At 36.4% G+C, this 12,510-nt stretch overlaps 1 protein-coding gene across 1 annotated transcript; it reads right to left on the bottom strand.

Annotated features, from left to right (window-relative positions):
* Nucleotides 1-1,321: 1,321 nt before the first annotated feature.
* On the bottom strand, nt 1,322-11,377 carry LOC309486196 (E3 ubiquitin/ISG15 ligase TRIM25-like). The gene is made up of 9 exons (XM_082153442.1): nt 11,217-11,377; nt 11,026-11,096; nt 10,159-10,751; nt 9,891-9,986; nt 9,345-9,578; nt 9,095-9,251; nt 8,662-8,700; nt 7,423-7,456; nt 1,322-3,985 (listed from the first exon to the last, which is right to left on the bottom strand). Coding segments are annotated over exons 2-9 (1,233 nt in total). The 5' UTR covers nt 11,027-11,096; nt 11,217-11,377; the 3' UTR covers nt 1,322-3,906.
* Nucleotides 11,378-12,510: the final 1,133 nt, after the last annotated feature.

Below are 12,510 nucleotides of genomic sequence, written 5' to 3'. Positions count from 1 at the left end.
GACACAGACTGAACTGCCCGGTCTTGTAGATTTGCCTTGTACAACATTAGGAGAATCACTATTTCAATCTATATTTTAACCCATATGGTAAACTATATATTCCCTTGTTGTAGTGCCACCTCATGGCTGAATATCAACAAAACATAAAGGAAAGCGAGGAGGCAGCAGAGACCGCGACCGCGGCCACGCCCACAACTGAAGACAAACTCGAGGAGAACGGCCAGGCTGCCACGGAAACCAAAGAGGAGGAGCCAGCAGAGGAGGTGACCAATGAGACAACGGCACCTGAGGTGGAGGCGGAGCCAAAGCCAGAGGCGGAGCCTAAAGCAGAGGAGGAGCCTAAAGCAGAAGAGCCCACCCAGGAAACAGAAGCCACGCCTACAGAGGAGACTACAAAATCTGACGATAGCCCCGCCCCTGCTGAAGAGACCACGCCCACCACACCCCTGGACCCGGAGCCGGCTACAGAGTGACCTCACTTCTCTGTGGCAACCTAGACTGTGGCAATACTACAGAGAATCCAAGTTCTTTTACCACCTTCGGTGATAACAGTCACCATTCAGTGGTGTGTTCCTGACCCGAGTCAGTCCATGGTGCCGCACGTCAAGAGCGTTGTTGGGAATGGGGCCTGTAATGCTCTGTGTATGGATTGATGACTGATGGATTTTCCGCCTCAGAGGAAAAGCAGCGGATGGAAGAGCGTGGCTCCCTGTTCACAAACTTTTCAGTAATTTTTCTCTTTTAAACTTCATCCGATCCTTGATTTTTCAGGGCTGATGAGTGAAATGACAAATTGTCCTCTTAGGAGTTGGTTAAAGGACAATGTATATAAAAAAAAAAAAATATATAAAAAAAAATCTTTTTAAAAAGTGTTTAAATAGCTCTACATTCCAATTTTTAGCCCTGAAGACTGTAGGGTGTCAGAAGATCTGGGCGAGTGAATATAGGTTTTAGTCTTAGTCTGTTTTTAATGATGTTTTAATCAGATCTAGCTACACATTTCAAAGTTTAGGACAAAGGGGAATTAAAACACTGCTTTTATCAAATATATATTTTTGTTCTGTTAAGTCTCTGTACATACATTTTCTGACTCTTTATTTTGCTAACATTTACAAGTGTTAATAAGATGTTGTACGATTAGGCCAAATAAATTTTTGACCCCCCTTGTGTTTGTTTGTTTTTCTGAAATTAATATATACTGTATATATATATATATATATATATATATATATATATAATTTTTTTTTATGAAAAACAATATCAAACACCTTCATTATCACAAAGAACATGTTTTGAATTGAACAAAGAATTGCGATGCACATTGAGCTGACTGACATTCAAGATCTTTCAGACGAAAATAATAATAATGTTAATTCACACGAAGAAACTGAAAGACAGAAATGTCAAAGTATTACATGCCATCACATTATTAAAGGTATAATTTACCTATTTTTTGGACAAATTAAATGATTTCCCTCATATTGTATGCATTTATACTTCTGTGGAACAAAAAATATATAATTTTTTTTATTTGACAACATGGTTTTACAATGCTTTAACATTAAAATAAGTCAAGTTAGTTTAATGTAATTTAAGTTTAAATGACTTAAACCTCCAAGTTGCAACCTTTTTTTTTTTTTTGTGTACAAGGTCTGTTTTTTTCTGTCCAAGTCAATGAAGTCCAGCATTCTTCAGAATATCAGCTCTTGAGTTCCACAGAAGAACACAAGTCATACAAGTTTGGATGGAATGACATGAGAACGTTAGAATTTACTATAAATGATGATAGCATATCTTTTACAAGCTTTCAAACACTGATTTTTTTGACTGAAAAAATCAGTGTACATTTTCTCCATGGCTCACTCCATCAGGATTTCTTCTCTTCTCTAAGTCAAATAAACACTCCACAAAAGAGTCCAAAAGCAGCAGGTACAAACCTCAGATGCTGAAAGTTCTAGAAGGTGTACAAGTTAATAACTCATAAGGCTTTTCTACACCTGATGCTTCCTGCAGATGTAATACTATTAAAATTGTGGAGTTTTTTTCCGTAATGACAGTTAAAATGAATTGAATGTTGATATTCCCGGGTAATTAAGTGGAAGTTTGTCCCACTTAAAGGGATAGTTCTCCAAAAATGAAAATTCTGTCATCATGTACTCATCCTCAAGTTGTTCCAAACCTGTCAACTGTCTGGTTACCAACATTCTTTAAAATATCGTCCACATATCTTCAACAGAAGAAAGAAACTCATACAGGTTTGGAACAACACGAGACTGAGTAAATGATGACAGCATTTTCATTTTTGGTTGAACTATCAGTTTAAGATCCTGTAGGATGAAAGAACCTAAAAGTGTTTTACCCTTGCGTTCAGATTACGACACCAACACAACAAACATTAAATATATCACTTTCTCTAAATCTGTGAATATGGAGTAGCTTGTTCTTTATCTTGAATTGTATTTTATTAGTACTAAATACAGCAGTGAATGGAGTTCAAATGGTTTTGTGATCACACTAGCGTGTCCTCAGAGAGTGTTGCCCTGTTGCTCTTGATGGGTCAGGTTAGTTACTGCATTTTTATGGGTTTTTAATAATAATTTGTTACATTTATATAGCGCTTTTTCTGAGACCTCAAAGCGCTTCACATAGTAGGGGGGAATCTCCTCAACCACCACCAATGTGCAGCATCCACTTGGATGATGCGACGGCAGCCATATTGCGCCAGAACGCTCACCACACACCAGCTTACTGGTGGAGAGGAGACAGTGATGAAGCCAATCAGTATATGGGGATGATTAGGAGGCCATGATCGACAGAGGCCAAGGGGCAAATTTGGCCAGGATGCCGGGGTTACACCCCTACTCTTTTTCGAAGGACATCCTGGGATTTTTAATGACCACAGAGAGTCAGGACCTCGGTTTAACGTCTCATCCGAAGGACGGTGCTCTTTGACAGTATAGTGTCCCCATCACTACACTGGGGCATTAGGACCCACACAGACCACAGGGTGAGCACCCCCTGCTGGCCTCACTAACACCTCTTCCAGCAGCAACCTGGTTTTTCCCAGGAAGTCTCCCATCCAGGTACTAACCAGGCTCAGCCCTGCTTAGCTTCAGTGGGCAACCAGTCTTGGGCTGCAGGGTGATATGGCTGCTGGTTAATGTTTGAGTGGAATTATTGAACATGATTTACCAAAGTGAAGTTCATTCAAATATGCAAGAAAAAAAAGCTGAACAGTCCGATTGTTACGAAGATATTTTTAATTTTCCAAAGGCAAAAATGGAAATTATGTGACTTGACACTTGAGAGCAACAATCTATATATTTCAACCATAGTTACTGAGTTAAAGTAAAAAAAATATATATATATATACATTCCTTAAAAAAAAAAGAAAAAAAAAAAGAAGACACTAAAACAAATATGATATATTTATATTATCTTATAATTATATTTGTGTTATACTCAACTTAAATATAATTATAATATCATTATTATCTTAATATTGAAATTGCCTAGCAGTTGAAAGTTGAGCATTTAATTTTTTGTTGATTTGTACAGATGATCTCTGGACAAATAAGTTTGTGTTAACACATGAATAACAAAGAAAAAACAGGCTGAATTTCAACTTTCCATCATCAAATGGTTGCAGAATTATGAGAACATTACTGTTATAGCACCACCTAGTGCTGGAATTTGACAACATTTTGTATGGCACCTCCAAACATAACAGGGTTAATTAGTCAATGAGCCATTCCAAAAAATCCATTGTTTTGTTCAAATGTTTTTCATAATTATCACAGAAAGATTTACTGAGTAACTGAGCAATAGTTTTATAGCCATTTAAGTGTTATGCTAATATAACAATCTACCCATTCAGTAACAAGGTCCTTTGGTAGATGCAGTCTATCATTCCATATCCGATTCCGATTCCGATTCAAATCCCACTTCCACTTCCACTTCCACTTCCAATTCCGTATCCTCAACACTGCAATCAAGGTCATATTAATACAAGGTCATATTTTTTTTAGAAATCAGTTTTTACATAGAAAAGAGAAGTTTCTAAATCAACTACAGAAAATATGCACAGATGTAATAACTGATTAAAAAACATTAAAGCTGACAAACAGGCGTTCAAGGGTTAATGAAACACAAAGACCAGTGGTGGACAGTAACGAAGTAAATGTAATTCGTTACTGTACTTAAGTAGCTTTTTTGCGTATCTGTACTTTACTGAAGTATTTAAATTTGGGAAGACTTTTACTTTAACTCCACTACATTTCAAAGTCAAATATCTTACTTTTTACTCTACTACATTTTCAAAATCAGTCGTTCCTTTTTATTTATGAGTGGATAAAAACTTAACTGGTCAAAAGAGCCACCAATCACAGTAGCCTATCACAGTTTTGAACTTGCCTTGGTGGTATCTACTAAGCGCGAACCAGAGCTGTTATATGAGAGTTGCGACCATAGACAGTATATAAGAGGTTGCGACACACACGGCTTGTTCGACTTGAACCGGCGCTGCACAGACCGATCAGTTTATGACATCAAAGTATAGAGCGAAATCGCGAGAGCGATTGAAAAGCATACATTACAGAGCCGTCTACTCTCTAATCACTCTTGCGGTATTTTAATGTAATTCACCGATTGGTCTGTGCAGTGTGCCGTTTCAAGTCAAACAAGCCTACTGTGATCTCGCCGCCGCGCGGTCACGTGATTCATGTAGCTCTCAATAGTTCCAAACAATTTGTGTTGCCAATCATTTTAAGCGGGGCAGAGAGCAGCAGCTATTATTGCCAGGGCCGGTTCTAGACATTAGGAGGCCCTAGGCAAAATTCATGTTGGAGGCCCCCCACCCCCAATAAAAAAACACTTGAAACAAATATGATTCCTAACCTTTTTATTTATACAACATTTAATTTTAAAAGCAGTATATTTTTACTTACACAGTACATAAGTTTGGACACATTACTATTTTTAATGTTTTTGAAAGAAGTCTCTTATGCTCATCAAGCCTGGATTTATTTGATAAAAAATACAGAAAAATAATATAGTGAAATATTATTAGTTAAAATAATGGTTTTCTATTTTACTCTACTTTATATTTCTGTGATGCAAAGCTGAATTTAGTGTCACGTGATCCTTCAGAAAACTTTATAATATTCTGATTTGTTTATCAAATGTTAGAAATGGTGCTTAAAGGAGAAGTTCACTTTTAAAATGAAAATTCTGTCATCATATACTCACCCTCATGTTGTTTCAAACCTGTATGAATTTCTTTCTTCTGCTGAACACAAAGGAAGAAAACCAGACAGTTTTTGGGTCCCATTGACTTCCATAATAGGAAAAAAATATACTATGGAAGGCAATGGGACCCAAAAACTGTCTGGTTACTGACATTCTTCTAAATATCTTCCTTTGTGTTCAGCAGAAGAAAGAAATTTATACAGGTTTGAAACAACATGAGGGTGAGTAAATGATGACAGAATTTTCATTTTAAAAGTGAACTTCTCCTTTAATATTTATTTTATAACCTGTGATACTTTTTTTCAGGATTTTTGATTATTAAAAAGTTGTTTTAAAAAAGTCTTCACTATCACTTTTTATATATTTAACACATCCTTGCTGAATATTCCTGTTTTTTTCTGTATTTTTGATCAAATAAATGCAGGCTTGTAGAGCATAATAAGAAACTTCTTTCAAAAACATTAAAAATAGTAATGGGTCCAGACTTTTACCGGTACTGTATGTACATATTAATCAAACTTTATCTAAGGTAATCTCTTTTTTGTTTAATGAAGATGTTATTGTTGTTGTTGTTATTTTGCTGTTTTATTCAATTTATTCACAGTTCCAGAATCCCACTTCAGTATAGATGAGCATAAGTGCTTTTATATTGCATTACTACCTTAAATATGCTATACACAAATCAAGTGGAAGAGAAAGACACGATCGCTACTGAGCAGAAAAAAATATATAAACTGATATTATTGGCGTAATGTCAGGGTATAATCTAATCATCAGCAGAATTTAGAAGATAGACCCATAGATATGAGATCCTTTATTTAAAACATTTAAAAATGTTGTAGTGTGTTGGCTTTTTAACTTAGAATACAGACGTCTTGTCTTTTAATTTTGTAGCTTTTTTACTAGTCAGCTCCCGACGCGATGTTATTCATTGTACGCGCAAATTCAAAGCGTCGCGTCTGGGCACGTTAATGACGCTCACGCTCTTTTAAACTCGTAATAAAGCGGTGAATGATTTTTCCAGAAATGACGCTGATCTACAGCATCTAAAATAGATGACGACAACTCACACACCTGCATTATGAGCTGTGCTTCTTTGTGTGCTTATTAGGCTTTTGCCTCGCAGCACCTGATGGATGCGTTCGTTACACATACTTTCAGAAGCCGGCACCCGCTTTGTAACGGACACATTAATTGGTTTAACTGCAGTAATGTAACAGTCTATGGTTAAGATAAACATCGTCACTATTTTTAGTTAATTAATAAATATTGAAATAAATTGTAGATAGGACATTTGTACTTTTTTTTTTTTTGTCCCTCTGTCTGGGCCCCATCCCGCCAATCGGCCCCTAGGCACGTGCCTAGTTTGCCTTTGCGTTAATCCGGCTCTGATTATTGCAGCAATTATCGGTAAATACTGACCCCTTCCGTCCAAAATTAAACACACAAAAAATGTATTCAATTCAAATATATATATATATATATATTATAGACTAATTAATGTCATTTTATTAATAGATTGATGTGCCAAGAGTGACAGAGTCTTCACGTAGACTGAGTTAAGCAAGAGTCTTGTGACAAAAATTATAATAGGACATTATAGCAATAAAAAAATCATAGTACTTGGATACTTAAGTACATTTGAAGGCAACTACTTTTGTACTTTTACTCAAGTGAATGTTTAAAGGCAGCACTTCTACTTTTACTTGAGTAATATTTTACCTTGAGTATCTTTACTTTAACTCAAGTACATGGTATGTGTACTTCGTCCACCACTGACAAAGACTTTAATAAGTTTGAACTTAACCACATAACCACAAAACAATTTAATATTATATGAATGCACTAATTTCCAGCATGCAATTATGCCAATGAAATAAATTACTTGGTGGAAGAATTGATTACTGTAATTATTAAAATATTATTATTTATTTAACATTTGTGTATTTCCTCATATTGCTGTTTTATTAAAGCAATAAAACAATTAAGGCTGTGTGTTAGAGTGAACACGTCTTAGACGAGATCTAAGTGATAATACATGATGACAGGAAAATATGATTATGATTATGATTAATAAATACATCAGCCACTGCTATCAGTATAAAAAAAAAGAAAAAAAAAAGAAAATAAGATTAGCAAGTATGATAAGAGTGGTTTAAAACTTATGACACTTACGAATCATCCGTCAGCACCTCAGGGAAATCTGGTTCTAAAAAAATAAAATTAAAACATACATGTTTCAGTGATTAAAGAACTCAAACATGACAGTTATTTGTTAAGTATAATGTGAGCATCTTTGAATTCCTAGATATGTATGGAATATTGATATTGCATGGTGGAAGCAGTCTATTGTGATTCCATTGCCAAAAAAACAGAACACACAGATATTAGATGATTTTAGACCTGTGGCGCTCACATCCCTATATGGTTGGAAAAATTAGTTAAGAGAGAAATTATGCAAAAGAGTCAAGACAGAGAGATCTCTAGATCCACTTCAATTTGCGTACAGGGATAAACGAGGTGTAGAGGATGCAGTTGCAACTCTCTTACATTTAATATTTCAGCATTTAGAGAAGCCGAAAACTTTTGTTAAATTACTTTTTATTGATTTTTCATCTGCTTTCAAGCTTCAGCATCATTCAGCCACATATTTTAGTTGAGAAACTCATTGAAGAATTTGGGTTAGATTTTTATTTGGTAGGCTGGATTTTAGATTTTCTTGTGCAGAGAACACAGAGAGACAAAGTAAATGACTGTTTTTTTCTGAATGGCTGGTGTCATCTACTGGGTCACCTCAAGGATGTGTCCTCTCTCCCTTATTATTTATTCTGTACACTAATGATCGTAAGAGTAGGTTTAGTAACAGGCATATCATAAAATTCCTATATTGAGTCGCTTTTATCCTTTTCTTTGTTGTGCTGGTTCAATTCTCTGAACGTGAAAAATAAAAATCGTATTAAGAGTATTGTAAATCAGAGAAATAAAATAACGGGGAGGAATCAGATGACTATGGCCCAGTTATACCATACACAGGCTTTGGGAAAAAGCCCAGACCATTTTGTTAGACGATTCCCACCCCTTGTATTATGAGTTCCACCTCCTCCCTTCTGGTAGCCGCTACAGAACTCCGCTTAGTAAAACGAATCGGTTCAAAAATGCATTTATCCCCTCAGCTGTAAAGTTTTTAAATTCAAGGTAAATGTATTTATTGGGTACTGTAGTTCTTGTATGTGTGTGTGACATTGTTTTATGTGTATGCTTGTATGCTGCAACCAAAATGCCTTCGGGAAACGAATAAAGATGAACTGAATGTATTGGTTGTTGAAACAAGAACAACCTATGGCCTTTATACTGAATGTATGTTTGAAAAAAATGTATGTTTGTTTTTTTTCCCAATAGAAAAAGTGTACTTACTGCTCTGGATCCTGTTTTTAAATATTTGGACATCAGCAACTATGAAGACAGATATACAATATTCACTTACATTATGTGGGAATTCGCTGCATTAGTGATATGACAATGTTATACAACATTTGAGGAACAGTTTTCAGTCAACATTCCCACAGCGATGTGATTTCTCTCATTTATATCTTTATAACAGGACATTATACAGTCTCTGTCTCCAATGTTGTGGTGAATTTAGCAGCTAATAAGCCCTCCATCTCAAACTGTTCCATTATATAGATTATTTATAGATTAAGTTGAGACAACACACTGTACTTGTACTTTTTGGTTGCTTACTGTAGTACATTGTATCAGGCACTCGATAGATTTGATACGGATGAAAAGTTGGGTACAAATTTAGTACTTTTAAAAAGCAGAATAGTTCTTGACATTGTTATCTCACCTGTCTCTGATATTCTGCCCATGTGTTCTTCACAGAGTTTGTTCAGTTGTATCTTCAGGTTGGATACAGATTTCTCTACATTCTCAAATGTATGGATGTCATTAATCTTCCTGGGTGAGGCTGTGCGCTGAGTGAATGTAGAACAGGAAGCGTAATTCTGCAATTGGACGAAAAAACAATAACTTTAAAACAAGAATCAACACTGAATCAAAAACACCGTCAAGATTTCATTCAAAATATTTTTCTTTACCTGGAAGAAATAAATGTGATCCTCAGTGTGTAAAAGTAGCTCCTGTTTACAAGTCTCCTTCTGTAGTTTAACAATCTCCTGCCGCAGCAGCTGTATGTGACTCTCCGCATCTCGTAATTCCTTGTTCTCCTGAGCTCTGATCTTCTTTCTCACCTCGGCTCGTATGTTCTGAATGGAGCGGATGATCTCAGTGAAGATTCGGTCACTGTTCTCCACTGCTGCCTGTGCAGAGCGCTGTCACAACACACAAAACTTAGTCAAACTCCTGACACATTGACATGACAGATCATATACAGTGTAAACTATAAGGTAAGCCATTCATTGGATGTCCTAAAAAGTGAAAAGACAGAAAACATTGCTGCTTGTTTGTGTCACGAGGTCAAGGTTTTGCTGGTTAGCTTTAGACACTGCTGGTATGACATCATCTGACTGCATCTTGATGGCCATTTAATAATATCCAGCCTGATCCCACGATACAAACATAACTGTGCAGTGTACATACATGTATGCAAATTTCTAAAATATTCCAGGTTTAATGAGCATTACCTTGTGACTGTCCACATTTTTCGTAGACTGTTGAATCTCCTTGTCTATGTCATTGGCTTGTTGACTGAAATCCCTCTTTTTTATTTTCAGTTCCTCCTGAGGATGAATTCACAATCAATAAGAATCCCGTTCTTTATGGAATAAGTTTATTTGTATATAAATCTGCTGTTCATTATTTTGTTTTTGCACGTTGTATATACACATATTTACACAGAGAGAGAGAGAGAGAGAGAGAGAGAGAGAGAGAGAGAGAGAGATCTTACTGTACCTGTTTTTTTGCCATTGCAGCTGCAGCTGAGACTGTTTTATGTCCACTGTGCTGATTCCCCATACAAACTACACAAATACAATTCTGGTCATTGTAGCAGTAAATCTCCAGTGCTTTATGATGTTGACGGCAGATCTGATGCTGTAGATTTGGTGAAGCTTTGACCAGCTTGTGTATTTTAAAAGCTTTAGACTCATAATGAGGACGAACATGAGTTTGGCAGTAAGAAGCCATACAAACCAAACAAGACTTGATGGCTTTTACTTTTCTTCCTTTGCAAACATCACACGTCACGTCTCCAGGTCCAGCTGGATCCTCCCTCTTCATTCCCTCTAAAATATCAGCAAGCACAGTGCTTCTGCTGAGAGCTGGTCTTTGGTTGAATGTTGTCCTGCATGTAGGACAGCTGTAAACACCTCTATGAACCTCCTGGTCCCAGCAGCTCTTAATACAGTCCATGCAGAAACTGTGCCCACAAGATGTAGTCACTGGATCCTTCAGCAGATTCAGACAGATCGGGCAGTTTAAAGGATTTTCAGTATCAAGGAGAGATTCTGCCATTTTTGGTGCTTTCAAACCCAGTGGAAAATTCACTGTAGAATAACAGGAGTTTGGATTTTTCTTTATTATTTTTTTTTATCAGAATGGGAATGAAATGAAAATGAAAGTAAAAATACATTTCCTGCTCCTGGACTTTTCTTAAGTTTCAGAAACAGATTAAGTTTCACTATCTGCACCATACCATCCCAACAAGCACTATACATATAAATTTCAAATTCAAAAAACACATTTGCCCTACTGTAAACCTGCTGTTCAATTCTCAAAACACTCTAACACAAGAGCTTGACAAACAAGTTGAGATCCCACTTTCGGTATGCACAGTGTTGTCTGTGTTTGTCAGGTTCTCCCAGTAGTGTTAAAAGGTATTTTGTGTAGATCTACAACACAACAATTAAAACAACACAGCTCTAACAAACTGCTAAGGTAGAGAGTGGGGAAAAAACACCTTTCATTTTTTAACCTATACACACAAAATACATTTTTATTATTAGGCCTACCTCTCTCTTGGCCCAGTTAGTATCAGTCACTTCTGTCTGTCAACCGTGTTACTGGAGATAATAAAATAACGCAAATGAGCAAAAGAAATGGAACAGATTTATGTGTGCGCGATTCGGAGGAAGTGCTCAAACAGAACAGAAAAAAAAATGTGACCTGCTCTTAAAGGGGCAGTGCCCAATTCTGCCTGTAACAACCATATAGTGTCCATGACGTCACCCGTTCACACCTGAACGGTCTTCAGAAACAGTCCCACGGACCCAGCCCCAAACCCAATCTCTTAAAAATTAATAAAAGGCTGGTTTCTAAAGTACTTATTCCTGCATCTATGTTTTAATGCTCATGGGTAGCCTAAATGGGTTCCATTCAGACCTTAACATTAAGTATTTTACTGTTATGCGTCAACAAGATTCAACAAGACATTTTCACCTGGCTATACCCAATGTTTATAACTGTTGTGGTATTTATGCAAATTAGCACATAAGTAATTAGATTATGCACCGTTTGTCCATGTTAAAAAACAATTGCAAAAAAACTTGTAATAAATTTTTTTGTTTGTCTTAATGTAAGTAATCAACTCAGTAATTTTCATGGTAATATCTAAAGGTTAAATTTTTTACCATATTCATGTGAGAAAAAGAATGAATAGACGAATGAATAGGCTATATTTGGGTCTTTTTTTCTAAACTTTCCCCTAATGGGATTCTTCTGGGCTTTTTTTCCCTTACTCAGGACATATTGAGGATACAAAATCAGTTGAGTTTGCTTCTGTTGCAGTTTGTTCAACCTTTTTTCATAAAATGACTGGACTAGTAGCACAGTAAACAACTTATTTTAGAAATTACTGTAATTTACCGAAAGTTTTTTCTTTTCTTTTTTCCATGTTCCAAAGATTGTAGTATGTTCCTACTGACCAATAGACAGTATAAGAAATGGACACAGCGAACCCATAGATTTCAACGGAGAAAAGTGAAGTAAATTAGAAGCACTCACTCCTGATGGCTGAGTGTACAGCGCAGCCTCAAACTGAGCTTGACGACGTAGATGTGACGTGGGCAACCTGTCTGACAGTTGTAAGTCTTCTAGCTGTGCCAAGAGAAATCTGAATCATTCCCTTCCGAATCTTGCAGATACGAAGAGTGTGAGTAAGAGCTGTCCATGAGCTAGGAGCAGGAGCAAATTTATGACTCTCTATGGGCTTCTCCCTTGACTTTATCGGTCTTTATGCCTACACGTGCCCCCGATTGCCTGCGAGCTTCTCCTCCTGTCTATGCGGTAATTTCTCTACTGTACGAC

This window comes from Leuciscus leuciscus, assembly GCF_965113295.1.
Source record: "Leuciscus leuciscus genome assembly, chromosome: 22".
Classification (NCBI taxonomy): domain Eukaryota; kingdom Metazoa; phylum Chordata; class Actinopteri; order Cypriniformes; family Leuciscidae; genus Leuciscus; species Leuciscus leuciscus.
Note: the sequence above shows the minus strand (reverse complement) of the source record. Positions and strands in the feature narration are given on the sequence as shown.